At 42.3% G+C, this 18581-nt stretch overlaps 1 protein-coding gene across 2 annotated transcripts in view; it reads left to right on the top strand.

Annotated features, from left to right (window-relative positions):
- Positions 1-7964: 7964 nt before the first annotated feature.
- SNX9 (sorting nexin 9) overlaps positions 7965-18581 on the top strand; it is a 62309-nt gene continuing 51692 nt past the window's right edge. For both annotated transcript variants that reach the window (XM_042886138.1, XM_042886129.1), the window contains exon 1: positions 7965-8032. In XM_042886138.1, the coding sequence (XP_042742072.1) occupies positions 8021-8032 (12 nt within the window). In that variant the 5' untranslated portion in view covers positions 7965-8020. The remainder of the gene's footprint in view (positions 8033-18581) is intronic.

Here is an 18581-nt window from a genome sequence, read left to right as displayed (position 1 = left end):
ACTGCACTGTGATCAAGGGTTAATTTTTCGTGTGTTTTTCATTCTTTTGAATGTCAGATTCCAGTCCCATTTCCTATTTCATTTGTTATGATAACTTTAAAAGAGTATCCTTTCAATTTAATTCTTCTACATTGTTGTCTATAGCAGCAGTATTTTAAATCTTGGACTGATGTAGCAATGACTGGCAAAAGGCAGCAAGCTCACTATGAAGAGCCCCTTTAGGATAAACCCTTCACTGCAGACAAACCAAATGATGTCATGTAGTGGAAAAAAAGGGACATCTCACAGGTAATCACATTGCTGTGAGGTAATTAAAGTTCATCTGCTAGTTGGATGAGATAGGGCTTTTTTATATCTTCACTGACTATTGCTTGTGTCAAGACCAGCTGTGTTCAGTCTTCCTTTTTCCAAACAACAAAAAGGAGTAGAGCTCAGAATAATAAAAAAAAAGGCTTTGTGTGGCTAACCACAAACAAGACACATGACTGAGTGCTGTATCTGTTACATCTCTCTCAAGTTGGAAAACTTTGGACAAGGCTATTCTGTGAACTTAAAGGGGAAGTCTCAATTCACAGAATGCATTTCTTGCTCCCTACTGAATTAAGTTTTAGATTTTACTACTTGTCCCCCAGATTCAGAAAATCTGCACTTTGGAAAGGAAGCTGGAGAATTTTTCTCTGTCTGCTTTCTTTAACCTCTGTGCAAAAGTCAGATTTCCTGGAAATTTTTGCAGATTTTTGGACAGCTGCCCTTACAGGAGAAATAAAACCACCCCTAAGGCTGCTTTTGGTAATTCAACAAAGAGAACTATCAGCTAGTGTGAACAAAGATATGAAATGCTTACATCTGAAAGGTATCTTTTTTTTTTTAGCTCTGGTAATGAATGAAATGCTTGCGTAGACTTGGTAGTAATAGCAGATTGTCAAAAGGATTTTACAACTCCTGTAAGGAGTCTTGGAACTGTTAAATATAAGTTCAACACTCCTCCTAATGAACTGTCCAAAGTGAAATGCTTTTTATTTTTTTTTTTAAATCCAGATTTGAGTCAGTACTTATAAACAATTTCTTAGATACTTAAAATTTTCTGACCAGCCCACAGTCGCATAATTCCTCAGTAGCAATGCAAGGTATGCAGACTACAAAGCCTGCTTTGTAGACGATCATCTTGCCAGAGGCTTTGCTTTTTCTTCTGTTGTACAGTATTATCTCCTTACTAGGATAGCATGGCTTTTATTGGCTATGACTTTAAGATACAAAGTATGGTAAAAAGGAACCTCAGGATTCCAAGTTCATTTTTCAAGATAGGAAAAACTATATAAAAGGAGTACATCTAGTTACACAACAATGAAATTCTTGAAAGCTACTGCTTTTTTCTTTATTCCTTTTTGAGTTTGTCTGGGCTAGATTATGAATTGGAGAACTAACATGGGTTGACATGAGAGAGAAACTTACATGGACTGGAAAGAGGCTTCACAACTCTTTCTCTAGAGAGACAAATAGTCACAGATTCTAGACATTTTTCCCTGCTAAAGAAAGCACAGATGAACAATAGCTCCTAGAAATTGTTACTTTGCATTTGCTTTGTTCTTGGCCTATGTGCATTTAATGTGCATGTGGATCCTGGGAGGTAGATTGCTCTAGAATTTCTTTCTATGGAGTACTTTAATTGTCTAGTATTTCTAAAGGAAATAGCAGTCACGGAACGATTTAAGGGGTAATGGACAATAGGGCCTGGTTCAATCTTTTGGTCATCTTACCATAAAAATGCCACAGTACTGCATGTGCTGTGCATGGGAACATAGCCAGCCAGTGTGCCACACAATCACAGGTGCCACTGCTCCCACCGCGATAGCTCAAATCCCAGAAGAAGAGGGCTCAAATCCCTAATGTTAGCCCTGTAACCCTCTGCAGCTTTCTTCTCTATCTGTATCTTCAAGACAACTAGCAATCAGAAGGAAATTTGGGTTCTATCCTCAGCTGTTTAAAGGATCTCATGTATGTGCACAGTCAGCTGGAGAACAAAGAGCAACTCCATCATTCTCCAGAACTCTTGCACCACAGCAGGAGAAAATGGAAATAAGCCACAGGCATTCAGCACTCCTGACAGACAGAGCCAGCAGTGGTGAGAATCAATAGTGCTGATGGTGCCTCACTTCTGCTGAAGTCAGAAAACAGCATATTTGGAAATAGCGTACTTGTACTTCTTGAATATTCTCTCAACTAAATCATATTCAAGTTTTCAAAAAAGATGAGTTCAAAACCTATTGAGCATAGCAGTCATTGCATTGAGACCCAAATGAATACAAAATATTAAGAAAAATCCAAATGCAGGCCAATAGAAGTGTACGAAATGCACATACAGCAGTATATATATACATGGTATGCTAACAATCAGTGGACAGGCCTAAAAGGAACATAAAAATTCAGAATGATACTTGTGTCAGGTGGTTCACGTTATCTGTTCCATTCCTTAAACAAAAAAGCCTGGGTTTTCAAATATCATTTATTTCAAAGCCTATTCTATGTAACCAGCTTTAAAAAAATAAAACAAAAACAGCTCTGTCCAACAGCATATTGCAAAACCATTTTGTTTCCCATCCTTTTAATTTCTTTCTTTTTTTTTTTCTTTTTTTCAGGGTATCCTTCTTTACCTCTTTAGCAGTCACCGATTGTTTTCATGGGTTTTTGAAAAAGAAAATTGAATCCAGGAAGTCCAGCACCAGCATGATTTAAAACTGTTGACTTTTACAAAACTGTGTTAAAAAACCCCACATCCCTCAGAGCACAGAATTTTAGCTTAGCACAGCACTTTCCCCCAGTGTAAAGAAAACAATGCATTCATACGCAACACAAAGCCAGTTTTAGCTGTGTATTTATTAAAAATATCATGATGTCAAATCAGGACTTATTAGAAAAATAACAACATAGTATGTCAGAGTTCAGATAATGGCAGTGTTTCATTGCCAGCTCTAAGGATACAAAACCCTGAAGTCCAAAGCAAATGTACAAAGTACAGGTTTTCTCAGAACTGCTTATTCAGGGACGATTTCTGAGAATGAAAAACTGAAAGGAATTTTAGTGCAATTCTGGGTACATTTTTCTATAGCAGCTTTTCAAGCTGGGGAAGTCTTACCCTAACATTCTACCGTATTTCCAGATAGGCTAGTTACATAGTGACCTTCCAGCCCCAGGTGCAGAGTACTGTTTAAAAGGATCTGCCACAGAGAGTTCCAACTAAATGAGTTTGGGACCTTTATGGTCAAAGACTCAGACCATAATATAAAGGAAAATAATAACATTTTTCCTTGGAATGTTTCAATAGGTATTTTTGTCATATGAAATTTGCAGATGATGGCACACTGTACAGAGGTATGCATACTGTTTCCAGCTGCTCTCCTGTTGCCTGCGCTCTCTGTGCAGCTAACCTTAGGTTTCATGTATAAGGCTACTCCTATTATTTTCTGTCCAATTTTGGAGAGGGAAGGACAGAGGAAATAGGACAAAGCAATATTTAATTCATATTGCTATCTGGCAAACATCAAAGAAATTGTGTTAACTCCTGTTTAAAGAAACTCTGGTCAGCTGGGAGGAAACACGATGCCTGAAGAACCTGTTGGGGAGTTACATGAAAACATGCATGCATGGCTTCTGAAGATAAAGAATACCCTACTGTCATTTTTTATCTTCAAGTTAAGCCATTACTTAAGCACTTCATTTGAAGGCTTCAGAAAATGGAAATCTGTGCCCATTTTTATTTAAACATGAAGCATATCAGGTGATGAAGTTACACATGATGATTAAAAAAGGAGCAGAAGAAGTATGAAATATCTTTGTAATTAATCAACCCCTTGTCATTGTTAGGTTTTCATGATCAATTAGTAGTTATATTTGGTTTTCATTCCGTAGCTAACAGCACAGAACATGGAGCTAACCTTGTTCACATCTCATCGATAGCCTCTCAACGAGGAAGGAAGAAAAATCACTGCTCACTTCATGAAATACCTCTGAAAATGAAGGCCTGGGACAACATGCTCTCAGTTCGTCTCTTACTGAGATTTTGACACTTATGTGTTTGACATTCTGCTGTTCCATTTGCAAAGTTGATGCCACTTAGTTGATGAAAGGTAATTAAATTGTTCAATGAAATGAACACTGAAAAATTCAGTAAGAATAGCCTTTAATGCTAACTCATCAATGCACAGGGATGACACAGGAAAGATGGGTGATACTGAAAAATTGGTAAATTCCCATGCATTGTCTGAGTAGTGCTAAGAGCAGAACCTGCTAGCAGGGAGAAATCCAAGGTGCTCCAGCTCAAGGCATGCCTGAGGACAGCAGCTTAGAGACATGCAAGTCATAGTTCTTTCCCTGGATGGTTTTCTGCATGAAGGTTATCTAAATAACACTGTTCTGTTGTTTTTTTTTTTATCGTTCCCCTCCAGGCTTGCTGAAGTCAGCACAGCCTTGTATGACAAGGACTGACTTTCAGTTGATGGTGAAACTACAGGCAGGCCTTGCCCAGCAGAGAACAATTTTTGGCAAATATCCTTTCCCAGAGTTCATCTTTAATTTTCAAAATTGCATAGCACTTGGTGGGAGCTTTTCACTTGATTATGGTCTACAACAGATCTCTTCTCAACGAACTCTGTAGCAGCAATTGTTCTTGGAAAATGATGCAGACAGGTTAACAACAAACATACATAGTTGTAATCTATAGAGAACATATTTAAAAAAAAAAGTAACTTATGTGCTCAGTAAAAGATTTGATTTTGTTGTTGATTCTTTTTGTTTTTCTGAGGTTGAGATATTTAACTATTAAAGCATTTGTTGGGGCTTTGTTACAAAGTGAATAATGAGCCAATTGTGTTTCAAAGCTGATAAGCTCCATGCGGAGCCCTCTGTTTCCAGCCTACAGAAATGCCACTAAGACTTCTTGTATGTCTAGAGCTAAGCAAACATCCAGTCTTAATTAATTAGGACTCAGCTTGGTAGCAGAAAATTAACAAATTTGGAAAATTGGAAATACTAGGTGACTATTAGTGGCTATTCATTGTTATTTGACCCCTTGTGTTAAGCAACAATAAAGCTTGCAGTAGGAAGAGATGCATTTATTTGTAATCCAAAGTGATTCCTAAGAATGTCTTTGTTAATGCAAGAATCAACGGCAATTAATTGTGAACAATACTGGAAAGAACACATCAGAATAATAGTTCCAGAACATTCTTTCACCTGGAAAGAAATGTTAGCATTTCCTTCATCCCTAAAACTTGTCAAGCAAGAATTATTTTTATGAGTAGTTCACAGTGGAAAACTATAAACTGGAGATTTTAGGCATATAGAGAGGCTGAATAAATTGTGGCTTTGTTCCTTACTCCCTAGGTGGCCAAGCAGTGTTTGTTAAAGCACACCGGTTAGCAGCTGTAAATGAAGCTCTTCTGGCAGTTGTCCTGACCACAGGTAAAGAATAACAGGCTCCAAGTGATGTGAAAGCCCCAGGTTTATTATAGATCACATAGAAAAACATAACATCAGGTAAATGGAGAAAGGGTGCTTCACATACCTACCTGCTGGCCGGCTCTAAATAAGACAATGGTGGGTCTCTTGATTTCAGACCTCCGTCATTTTTATAAAATCCAAGGTTTCCTTAACTATGCATTGGTCCTACAAAATGTGGCCACGCTTTAGCCCCTGTCTATATCAGGTCTAGTCCATCAGCAGGGCCAAGGAGTTTCCTTGAGCAGGGAATACCTATACCTGCACATTGCTTAACCATTAGCTACCTGGCTAATTCACTTTTAAACCACTCCAACAGTCTGCTGACCAGAAAAATCTGCTGTTCTGGGAGCTAATCTAATCCTAAACAGGTGGGCTTAATCCAATCAGCAATCAGTCCAGGCCCTTTTTCCTTGCTAGCACTGTGGACACAACTATGCCACCTTTAAACTGTAGCAAACTTAGATGGCACTTCTGCATAGAATCTCTATCCAAACAGCTTATTATGTAAAGAAGGAGTTCATACAAACAAACATTATTATGTTTTGCTCTGTCAGCTAAAGGTTTCCATTTTCTGGCTCTAAAAATACCAGAGACAAAATATTTCTATAGAATCTTAGAATGGTTTGGGTTGGAAGGGACCCTTAAGATCATCTAGCTCCAACCCCCCTGCTATAGGTAGGGCCACCTCCTTCTAGACCAGTTTGCTCAGAGCCCCATCCAGCCAGGCCTTGAATGCTTCCAGGGAGAGGGTATCCACAACCTCATTGGGTAAGCTGTGTCTCACCACCCTCACAGTAAAGAATTTCTTCCTAATATCTAACTTAAATGGGTAAGTCCCAATTTCATCCAGGAAGCAATTGGGCTTGTTTTCTACCCTGGCTTGGAAGCCCCTTCTCCCAGCCTTCTTCCCACCGCTCAGCCAGACTTCTGCTGGGTTGTTCTCTGCACAGTATGGGGTTGGAGTGGAGACTATCCCCCCACCCCTTGTACCAAAGTCTGCAAAAATCCTCACTAGGTCACCTCTAAGACCAAATTTCAGTGTGCTGCATTGAAAATATTATTATCAAGAAAGTTAAGGACCAGGGACCCTAAGCATAAAAAGGAAGCAGGGCTTCAGAGAGGTTTGCTCATGAAGGGTGACTGAAACAGATGAAATACCAAGCTGGGAGCAACCATGCAGCAGCAAAACTGGGCCTCAAATTAAAGACAGTGTTGCAAAAGCATGCTGTGGGTTGCATGCACTGCTGTTGTGAGGAATAAAAACTTGGAATCACTGTACACGTTCAGTGAATTATGGAGAAGTTAAAACCTGAGGTAATGACATTTGAAAACTTCTCTAATTAATCATCCGAACCATCTGAAAAATAGTGGTGACTGCTCCAGGTTCCTCTCAGTTCCTCACCCACACTCTCCATAGAAACTATTTCACTTGTCCTATTTAAATGGAATTTCTTTTTCCTACTTAAAAAAACAAAGATGTATTTTTCTCTTTTAATAGAGCTCCCTCCCTGAGAAAGCATACCACTAGCAGAGGAGAGGTTTGTAATTTCTACAGGTAGGGAAATATGGACAGAAGGAGCTGAGCAGGATCACAACCTCCCTTTTAGAAATCTCCTTGGCAAACCTAGCAATCACACCTCTTCAGAAGATTAGTCCTGGTAAGACACCACGTACACTTGGCAGAGGTGGTCCATGAACCTTGTATAACTTTTGCCACCTGATTTCCTCCTTGCCCTTTGTTTTGGTTTCCCATCACACCTTCCCCAAAGCTGGTAACTGAGTTATTGTTTGTGAGATATTGGCAGAGTGACAGCAATGGCACAGACCCTGGCTGGATTCTCGGGGCCATATCCCTGCTGCCACGCACCAAGGCCCAGCAGTACCAGTGCCACCAGAGACATGTTCTGTCTCGGTGAAAGCTGCAGAGTGAGCCCGGCAGAGTGGAAATTCCTCTCTTCGCTGTTTAGAATCCTTGTGCAGAGGAAACCGAGGGATAACGACTCCAAACAGATAACGAAAGAGTTCTGCAAGCTTTTCAATGGCTTCTGACGGCCGGAGCAGTGCTGCCCGCGTCGTCGACACCGCGGGGCACTCCACAGCCCCAGAGCCGCCCGGCACCAGGAAAAGGAATTACAGGCAAAACCCAACCGAAACGTAAAGGCGCTGCAGGCCCGGGGCACAGGGGACCCTCGGGGTCTGTCCGGGGCGGCTCGCCCTCCCCCCCCAGCCCTCTCGGCGAAAGGGGGGGCAAAGCGGTCCCGCCACTGCCCCCGCGTGCCGCGCAGGAGTGCAGGGGCTGCGGGGAGACGGCACGGCTTCGCCGCCACACCAGCCGCCGCCCGCCCAGCGCCGGGCCAGCTGCTGAGCCGCCCAGCGGCCCCCAGGCGGCGGCGGCGACCGGGGGAGGTGAGGTGGAGCCGCCTGCGCGGCCCAGCGGCGGCGGGCGGGCCGGACGCGGGGAGCGAGCAGCCGCGGGCCGCGGCGGGGAGGGCAGAGCGGCAGCCGAGCCCGCAGCGGCAGCGCCATGGCCACCAAGGTGAGAGGCCCCCGGCACGGCACAGCACGGGGGGCGACGGGGCGGCTCCGGGGCGCCCCCTGCGCCGAGCGGGCCCCGCGGAGGGGTCGGCGGCCGTAGCTCCGCTCGGGCACCGAGGGAGAGGAGGGCTGAGTTTCGGGGTCTGCGGAGCGAGTCCCCTCCCCGGGCCTGCCCCTCGCCGCCGGGAGGGGAGGAGGGGGCTACCGCCGTGTCGCGCCGCGCTCGGGCCTCGCCGCCGCCCGGCTGCGCGCAGGGCTCGGAGGGGCAGCGCCGGCTCCGAAGTTGTTTTCTGCTGGATTTCCGCCTCTCGCCTCGCCCGGCATGGCTGCGGGCACGGAAAGCGGGTCGAGGCCGGGCTGGTGCCGCCCCGTGCCCCTGCCCTGCGGCTGCCGGGCTGTGCAGAGGGAAGGCCTGAGCGCTGCTGGGCCCGGTGTCCCGGCTGCCCGCCCCGAGCCCCGCCGCCTGCCCGCTGAGTGGATGCGGGGGCTCCGAGGGCTGCGACGGGCACGGCTGGCGTGCGGCAGCGGTCGGGCTAAGGGGCGGGGGACTGAGGGCTGCTCCGCACAGGGAGCTGCGTGCCGGGGAGGCCGTGAGGGCCGGGGCAGCTCTCCAGGGCTGTAGCGTGTGTCTTGCTCTAGGAGTAGTGGGATCTGATTGAGAGGGGAAAAAAAAAAAAAAGAAGGAAGTGAAATTGTTTTGCGTTGTTCTTCAACAGTATCTGTTATTAACGCAACAGTCAAAATTAGCCCATCCTATCCGAAACCGGTCTCTTTCTAAATTAACAGTATTTATTTACTATACTGGTTGATGAAAGTGGCAGTGCTGTTTTGTCTCTGCTCGTCTAGGTGGGTAAGTGTCATCTCCAAGCTGTCTAAATGTTGCAAGTGGCTTTTTGGTATTTGAAGTAATACTTTCAGACTGATCCGATTCCAAAACTTGCCCAGCCATGCAAATGCTTTGTTTTACCAAGGCACCTGTCATACAGCGCGCTGCTTGTGTGGTGTTTCTCAGTATCAGAGAATTCCCGCATCTTCAATGGGTAGGATTTGATGGCTAAGTAACAGTCTCCAGCTGTCTGAGCAGAGGGTTACTCACTCATGTTTCAATAAACCTTTTTAGATGCACCTAAGAAGTGGTGTCGGTTTCAACATCATTAATGCAGTTGAGGAAGTATTAATATAGTGAAATTCATAGCCTGTACTGGTTTTTAGAATATTGTTAATGGACTTAGTTTTATTATTGGTGGTTTCCACTGATTTGAGGGCTGTGTGTCTGAATCATGTGTAAGTACTCACACAACTACACACGTAACTACTGCAGGTAGCAATAAAAATAAAATTACAGGTGTAGATGTAAAGCATAATACATGGTGTGCCAAGCAGACACTGCACTCAAATGGTTTATGTTTTTTGTTTATTTGTTTTTTTTTTTACCTCACTTTGGGTGCAGCATCTATCCTTGTGAGGTCTCATAACGCTGTTTTGTGTGTATGTATGGAAGCTTTCACTTCACTTTTTGTTAAATAAATTGTTGCAGTCATTATGGCCTTAGAACAAAGGACATGTCACTTCTCATATACTAGCCAGAACTGTATTGAAATCAGATAGTACAAGATTTTTTCATTCATTTTTCACACTTTGCAAGAAACAGTAATTTGCTTGCATGTTAAAATTGGGAAGTGATAGCGAAATCTTGACATCGTTCTTTTTAATAGTATTATCTCGATTAGCTGTTAACAGAGCATTACTGAAGAGAAGCTTGCTTTATTTTCTTTAAGCTTCACCCATGAGTTAGGTCCCTTTCAGCTAATTATCCTGCTCTGGATATTAATTTGCTGAACTTGTTCAAATGTCAGCTGTAATAAAGGATACCTTTTTTTAACAGTGTAAGGGAGTGACAGGCTCAGTAAACAGCCTTTAGGAACTCGGCCAACTAACAAGTTACCATTTCGCTTGGAAATTGTTTTCCTTTTGAAGTTGCAGACATGTTTGTCACCTTCCACTTGTTTTCTTTCTGGAGCATATCGGAATTATACCAGAAAATGTTGACAGAATTGAACTGTAACTGGTCACCTGTAGTGTGAACTTCAGAAACGTCCATGGCGTGACAACCTGTATAGCTGGGGTATGACTGGCAGTCAGGCGCAGCCTGCACAGCGCGGGCTGTTTGTGCTTCCTGAACTAACTCCTGTTTAAACTAGAACATACTTTATGAAGAGAAAATGGCATTTCTTCTGTAATTTGTTTGTGAACTCTGGCCAGTCTTCTTGCCTTCCTCAGTGATAAACCGTGCCGTTTAAGTTCCCAGAGTGCTCTGAAGATGTGGTTTAATCTCATCATCTCCTAGCTCTTCCCTGCACCATTTAAGCTCATGAGATTTCTTACTGAAATATAAAACCTTCTGGGGAAATAACTACTATTTTCATGCAGAAAAAGAAAAGAAAAAAAAAAGCCTCTATTGATGCTCTCCTGATGTATTAGTTAACTGTCAGCAGGGCAGGGATACTGCAGGCCCAACGTCCTTTGAGGGCTGCGGGGATTCAATCTAGTGACAGGAGCTGGCCTCACAATCGCTGCTGCTCCCTCCTCGTGTTGACTCTCTGTTGATACTAATGCTTGTCAGACCTGTCCTTGAGTGACTATAACTTGCTAAAATAGCCAAAGATTAACTGAGAGAGAGCAGTGGAAAAGTTTTGTCCAGTTCCATCTAATGAAGTAGGTAAAAGTTTGCTCAGAGCAGATGCAAAAGGTTTGGTGCAAACACAGAGGGGGAGACATTCACAGTGAAGGCTGGGAATATAACTGGAGAGCAAAAAACAGTGGATGTGAGACTTCTGGTGGCAGTTCTTAGGTTAGCTGGATCCTTAACTGTAACTTGGCAGCCGCCTTTCTGGCTTCCTAAGGGCTTGCACAAGGCCGAGTGCTCTAAAAGCTGAGGCAAGCTTTAAAAGAAATAAATAAAATTGGGTTGATGAGGGAATCCCAGCTTCCCAAATTTCACAGTAATTTAACTAAACCAAACATAAGAGATAGGCACATCTGTGTTTAAGAACTGATACACTGGATATGTTAGCCTGGATACTTCCTTCATTAATGGAGTTGAATTTACTAATTCCTAATTCTTGACTGTACAAAAAAAAAAAAGGCAAAATGAGCTTGAGCTTGAAAGTGTGTAATGAAGCTTAAAAAATTCCAAAACCCAGCTACAAGGAAAATGAGATATCATAAATGTATGTCTCTGATAGATGCTTTAAAAAAGTTGCCAGTCAGGTTCTCTCATTCTTAATGCTTCTGTGCTTTCTGTCTTGGCTTCTTTGGCCTTTCCTCTTTCCCTGCTGCAGTTTGCAAAGTCCCAGCTTTACTCATACCCTTTCCTTTGTTTTGGAGGTTCACTGAACAGGGAGAGCCACGAATGTCAGGAAGCGATATGCTGACTTTTAATAATGTGCTCCCTACCGTCATCTATTTTTAGAGGTGTTTGTTTAAAAAGGTAGGCAAGTCTGTTGCTTGCAAAAGCTAGTGCTCTGCCCTTTGTGAAGCCAGGATTTCAGGATGATATTGAGGGAATTTGGTAGGCGTGTGTGGATGGAACCTGCACTGCTAAACAGTGCACAATGAGGGGTTTAATGTTTAAGGTGGAGATGGAATTTGGCGCTGGTCAACTGATTTATAGGAGAAGTGCTGTTGAAGTTGGTGAAGTTACTTTCACAAGTGAGCCAGGCAGCTATTGGTAATCTTCACTAGGTTTGACTCCAAAAATCCACCATTTTTACTTGTAACATTAGGGACACTTGTTATTTCTTCATGATGTTCTTGATTCTTCACTGGTGTGTCTACTTCAGTCAGGAACTTGTCTTTATTTGTTTATGATTCTGTCAATAGGTCTGGGCCCTTTTTCAGGGGAAGAAGTCCACTGATGTGAAAGATCTTAGGCTAGATATTTTGTTCTTGAAAGAAAACAGATATAACTAAAAATACAGAAATTTTTAATGTTTGAGGCTTTGGAATAGTTTTTTTTTTTAATGTCATTAGCTAGATATACTTGAATTTAGCATGATTCTCCTACTTGTGCTGAGGGAAGATTGTTTTATGTCTGAAAATACCGGATAGGGAAAAAATACAATGCTTTGGACTTAGATTATCTTTTTTTTTTTTCTGTTCGCCTACTCGTGTAAGGCTCACCAACAGAAGTCTCACATTTTTGTTCTTATCGTTGTGAAGCTGTTTGTATGTTTACATAATGAATCAGACAGAAACAATTCTTTGTTCTGATTTGCAGCTGGGAAGGGAAATATCCCTCTGTGCCAAGTGCTCCAAACTTTGCATTGTGCGAGTCTGCCTTCTGTATTGTCCTGACTTTGACAGTACAGAGCCTGTTCTGGGAAATTATATCTTTGGAAAATATTCAATGAATCAATCTTAATATTATCGGTTGGTTGGGATGAACTTATACTACGTGAATCGGTTTGTAACATGGCTGGCATGTTCCACTGCTTAAATTCAGCAAAGCGAGACTTGATTGATGATGATTTCATTTGCAAACTTAGGACGTGATGGAACAAAACTCGTTAGGTTAAGTGGTCATTTTGGTTTAATGGCCTTAGTCTCATAAAGAGGTTTTCACAGAATTGTAGGGGTTGGAAGGGACCTCTAGTGATCATTGAGAGGTGATCGAGAGGTGCCAAAGCAGGTTCCCTACAGCAGGTCACACAGGTAGGCGTCCAGGCGAGACTTGAACATCTCCAGAGAAGGAGACTCCACCACCTCCCTGGGCAGCCTGTTCCAGTGCTCCGTCACCCTCACCATAAAGAAGTTCTTACGCACATTCATGCGAAACTTCCTATGCTGCAGCTTATGTCCATTTCCCCTTGTCCTGTCTCCACGTACCACTGAAAAGAGACTGGCCTCACCACTATGGCCCCCACCCCTCAGATATTTCTAAACCTGGATCAGATCCCCTCTCAGTCTTCTTTTCTCAAGGCTAAATAGACCCAGTTCACTCAGCCTTTCCTCATAGGGGAGATGCTCCAGGCCCTTCACCATCTTTGTGGCTCTCCGCTGGACTCTTTCCAAGAGGTCCCTGTTTTGTTAAACTATAATTAAGTAGATGTGAAAATACTTCTTGGGACTTTTAAAAAGTGGTAACAATAGTACAAGAGAAGGTGAAAATGTTTTGAGGTAATGCTTATTTACCTCAAATACATGACTTATTGTTACAATGAGATGTTACGATGAGCTTAGCAACAAAAGAAATAATACCATCGTTTTTTGTGAAGGTACAGATTTTTCCATTCTTCTGTCTTTAACCTTGAGATCTTTTAAAAGTTCAATGACAAGTGAGTCACTTTACATTCCAGCAATTGTTAGTGCAAGGCTTCTCATATGAGAGCCAGATCTTGGGCTGGCAATCTGGCAGAGTGCTGAGGTTCTGTATGATGTTATGCTCTGGTAATGATTCCTCTGACTCAGTTTTTCAAAGCTATTTTAAGTACCTGGGCATTGAGTCATCAGAGACTCATTACCAGAGATCGTCATTTAAAAATACAATTACAGTAGTGAGAGAGAAGGAACTCTGGTATCAGATGTTATGAGCGTCATCTGGTCCTATAGACCAAGTGATTCAGATTTTCATTCTGGTCTGATTTTTCCACATATCAGCATCATTTCAGCAAGAAGTTACAGTTAACAGTCTTTACAGTTAACTGTGGCTTTGGAGTGAAGATTATTTTACTCCATTCTTTCTATGTTTTCCTTTGCAAATTGTCTTCCTCTTTTAGAACCTTTGTTCTTAATGCCTTCAAAAATCGCTTTAAATATGAACATCCCCACATTGTTTTGTTTATGAAAACTTTCTTAATTGATTAGGATGGCTGTCACATTTCAGAAATGAAATTTTACAGAGAGGAAGTGATATGGGAATTTTGCTATTTTAAATGGATTGGTTCCATCCTACATTTTTACCTTTATTTACCTGTTCCATCCTGTATTTACCTGCAATTGCAACACTGGTGCTGGAAGCAGCGTTGCAGAGCATTGCAAAAGCAGGTCGTAGGGACAGTAGGAGTGATTTGTTTCAGCCAGCACTGCATTAAGACTGATCAACACTGAGATAACCGAAATTATTTACTTATTATTAACTGCTGCAGTGTTCTACATTTAAAGCTGAAACTTTCCTATTTCAAGGCATGTTTTGCAATTGAAAGGTCACTCAGCTTCACTTCAAACTTTTCTGAGAGGGGCGAAGATCAGAACTTGTGCCGTTAATTCATTTAGTTGTATCTCAGCGTTGTCAGCGATTTGTGATCAAAAAGGAGCTTCCCAAATCACTCCAAGTCTAAAACGCAGAGCATTCTTGTCCTAATTCCACTAGCAAAACTTCAGTGCTACCAAAGAGGTTTGTGCGTGTTGCTTACTGGAAAATTGCACTGGATCTCTTACCGTTTTTTCCAAAGCAGTTTTTCTCATTGAGCTTCATAGAGATGTGCAACATCTGCCAAAAAAAAAAAAAAAAAGGCAATGAAAAGCAGAATTATTTAGCTTTGACAATTCACTTAACTTTGACAATTCACCTTAACTTTGACAATTCATCCTCTGAAACCCACAGCTTTTAAAAGGATAAGGGCATGAGACACAGCTACTCCTGTAGGGAGTTGTCCACATGCTGGCTGGCCCAGCTGCTCTCAGGGAGAGGACATTCAGGACAAGGTGTGGTGTGAAGGGCGAAGGGACAGCCTTGGGTGCTGCTGCTAAGAGGGTGTGCTTGCAGTTGAGCCTGCTAGGTAAGGTCAAACGAGTGAGCTTTTTGTTAGTAAAAACTTTAATTTCCTCCTATATTTTAGAGCAGCTCGTCAAAAGGAGGCTATAGGCAGAGCTTCCCCTGGGTGTTAAAGGAAGCTACTTTACAGGAGGGTTTTCCAGTATGCAAAGTACGGCTGGAAGGAGGAGGGGGTTATAGAGAGGTGCTGGCAGCACAGCTTTAGGTAGGTCCCTTGAGAGTCTGAGCACCACAGCTTCTTCTGGGTACGCAGCGGTGCCTGACCTGGGTTTTCTGTGCGTGGGACTGGCCCAGGTGAAATCCCTCAGTCCCACTCTTGTGCAATGTGGGACTTGTGTACAGCCAGTGACTGTCGTTTTCTTGCGACTCATCTCTGTGTTGCTGACTTCTGCTCCGACTTGCCATCTGCTCCTCCTTGGCGGAGGAATGGTTGTGTTTTTATTTTGTGCCTTCGTATGCTATCTCTGTTTATACACAGTAGGTTTTGAACTTGCTCTCTTTTTCTCAGCATTTAGAGATTACAGTTCTCAGTGTTCAGGGCAAAAAAATAAGTTGTACTCTTGATTCTAGTTTAAATCAAGCAAAATATTGGTTTTCCTGGCTGATACAACAAAAATGGCTGGTTTTCAAGAAAAAAAAACTGTGAGCAGTTCTCTTAGGGTGACTTTAAAATGGTTCTCTCTTCTGTATGAGAATTTCTTTCCCCTCCTTTGTCATGAAGACACTGGATAACACTATTACATTTGTTGTTCTTCCTAGGGCTTATTTAAGTCCTGGGGTCCACAAAAAGCCTGGCCTATACAATTCACCTTTCAGCAGCACCAAGGCCATGACTGATGAAGCTCTTCATATTGTCATAGAACTTGATCAGATCTGGGAATTAAGCTTAAATGTTTTATCTCCTCCATTGAATTTTCAAAAAGCTCTGGGGAGGTGGTTAAGATTGAAGTAACTGAAAATCACTGTACCATAAACTAATATGGTCAGTGTTTAGTTTTGGCATAATTTTTTCAGCAGTACTGTTATTTCCTCCCGTACTAGCTCTGTGTTTGTCTTACAAAAATGGTTGCTTACAGAATGAAAAACTAAGAACCTTTCTTACTGCGGATAGGTAGACCATGTTCTTGGAAGCTTGTATATGGGAGTTTAATTGTAATTGTATCAACAGCTCGGTCATATCTTACCAAACTTCCAAGTTTTCTAGACACTTGAAAGGAAACTGCAGTTCAGGCTTGCTTTCTTTGATTTCTTCTGCCGGTATACCCTTTATAAGTGACAGATGCAAAATAGGTGACTGATGCCCAGACCAAGTGCTAGGTGTGCTCTGGCCAGGTCTAATGTCTTCTTATGTGAACTGCTGATTGCAGAGACTGGTTTGTAACTTTACGGGGCTTGTGCTTTTATACTCTGTCAACAAAAAAGCTTAAAATGGCTGTAAGCTGGTCTATATTAGAATGCATTTAATCAAAGTCAAGTTTTATTTGAAGTAGCATCTTTTTTGCATGCAGGTTGATTGCTTTGATAGTTCTTCCTTTGTGTTTAGATTGCCGTGTGCAGCTGATGCACCACCTGTAACAGTGTGGTGAGTCTGAAAAGGCTTTAGAAGTTCATTAGATTACCTTATAGTGAAATTGTATGTGTCTCTAATTATTGGGATAATTACTGTTTTATAATCTCTTCGTGTAGAAGAAGCGCTCTTGTGTGACTGCAAGCTGTCTTAATGAGTAGGTCACAATGTGGCAGTTTTTTCTGGTGAACGATGCCAGCTTTTTCTGAAACCTTTACCTCTTCCTAGTTTTGTTCTCTGGGGACAGGATTGCAAGGGTTTAACACTGCCTGTTCCAAGATCTCAGGCTGATACCAGGAGGATCAACATGGCAGGCTTCTGGAGCACACAGTTACACTTCTTTTCAGCAAACAGTTGTGAGCATGGGCAGCTTGATTGCAGAGGCACAATAGTGATTGAATCTGGGCGGGGATTTTGATTGCACTTGAGATAAATGTATCCTGCCTAACACCTGTGGAACAGTCACGCAGTGCTTGCTCCAGCTGTGTGTGCAATGTGATGAGGCAGTCTGGGCACTTGGAGCAGTGCGGTAAATTGGTTTAGAAAAATGTCTCCTGATAGAGTGGGAGCTCCCTGCTCCTATCTACAGTAGTTTGCTAATTGATAGCTGGTTCATAAGTAATGCTTTAAGCGAGAAATAATACCTAGTGTAAGCACTTAATGCAGTAGAATGCTCAGATGTGATTAACAGGAGAATCTGAGTCAGTATTTGGAAACATCTCTAAAATCACACGGGAGTCTTGCATGTATTTCTGCAACTGAGCTTACCCTGCTTCTATACTGCTTGGGTGTGCTGGATTCTGTCATCTGGTTCCCTACCGCCCCATCAGTTTGTCTGTATGGACACCACCTTTCTAGGGTAACTGTGCACCTTTCTAATAGGATTCTATGAGTAAAAGTTCCAAGTGCATAATGTCAGTGTTGAGAGTACAACCATCTGAATGCTGCTTTTAAAAACTGCTACCAAAAAAGTGCTGGACTCACCTGAATTTCAGTCTTCCATTCTGCAAGCAGCTGGAAGTGTCTGAAGGGCCCCTCTAGTCTCTGGCCTGCTCTGCTATGGTATCTCAGTAGATTGACCCTTCCTCAGTTGCCTGTACTGTACTTCAGTTTGATTCCTTATTTTTCTGGTTCGTAAATGCAGTTGTGTAGCTTTCCTTGGAAAGAATCTATGCCAAGAGCTGTGAAGAACTTTTGGAATTTATCAGCTGTGGATGTGTGGGGAGCTTCTTTCCTGATAGACAGAAAGATATTTTTTAGCAAGACCATTCAGTCCTGTTCAGTAGCTTGCTGTCTCTAAGGTCAGAAGAGCTGATCTGTTGTGACCCGAGAAGGGCATGAGTTACGGAGGGAGGTTAATGTCATTGTCTTTATGACTAGAGAAAATATTTTTTAAGTATCTTCAGCACTTTAAAACTTGCCTAGTCACTTCTTTCTTACGGACTAGCATATAGAAGTAGTTGTAAGGCATGCTTACTACACCCTTATTGCTAGTTCTACAAGTGCTGGTGGTTTAAGCCTCGTGCATTTTCATGGGAATCAAGCATTTCATTACTGTCCCTTACCTCAAAAACACCTCAAACTTCCCCCCTGTGCCATTTGGAAACTCTTTCTGCTCTGTTAACCATTCCCTTGGGTTGCCAGGCAGAGCTTTTAATCCAGTGTGTACACTGGATCACGTGTCTGCCTGAAGTACTGGAGACACGTGCAGCTTACTGGATGAAGAAAGGAGTTCCCTGCTCTGTTTCGTCTACCAACAAGCATCTTTTTATTAGCAGGACAAAATGATGCATGTTCTTGTTTCTTAGCTTTTTATCTGTATTTAATTTGCTTCTCATGTGCTTGTAGTCAGTGTTGTTACCTCTAAATGAGTAGCTGCAGGCTATTGAGTTATTTTACAGTTGAAAAATTGCTCAGAAGAAAGTGAGCCAGCAGGTCAAGAGACACATTTTTCAGTTTGAGTTTATGGAGTATTTGTGGAGCCACAGCTGGTGAGGGAACTTAGAGTAATGACATCTGAATGTTATGATCTCACTTTCTGGATGAATTTGCTTTAATTCTGATCCTGAAAAGAAAACAAACAAAAAACCCACCCCATTTTGTCAGTAGAGAAAAAGCATCTTTATTGGACAAATCAAATATAGTTTTTACTTACAGTTTAATAAAATTATGGTATAAAACCATGTTTGAAGAGGTAGTTATGGTATC

This window comes from Lagopus leucura, unplaced genomic scaffold (genome assembly GCF_019238085.1).
Source record: "Lagopus leucura isolate 7727_CA_CO unplaced genomic scaffold, USGS_WTPT01 Super-Scaffold_73, whole genome shotgun sequence".
NCBI classification, from domain to species: Eukaryota; Metazoa; Chordata; class Aves; order Galliformes; family Phasianidae; genus Lagopus; species Lagopus leucura.
Note: the sequence above shows the minus strand (reverse complement) of the source record. Positions and strands in the feature narration are given on the sequence as shown.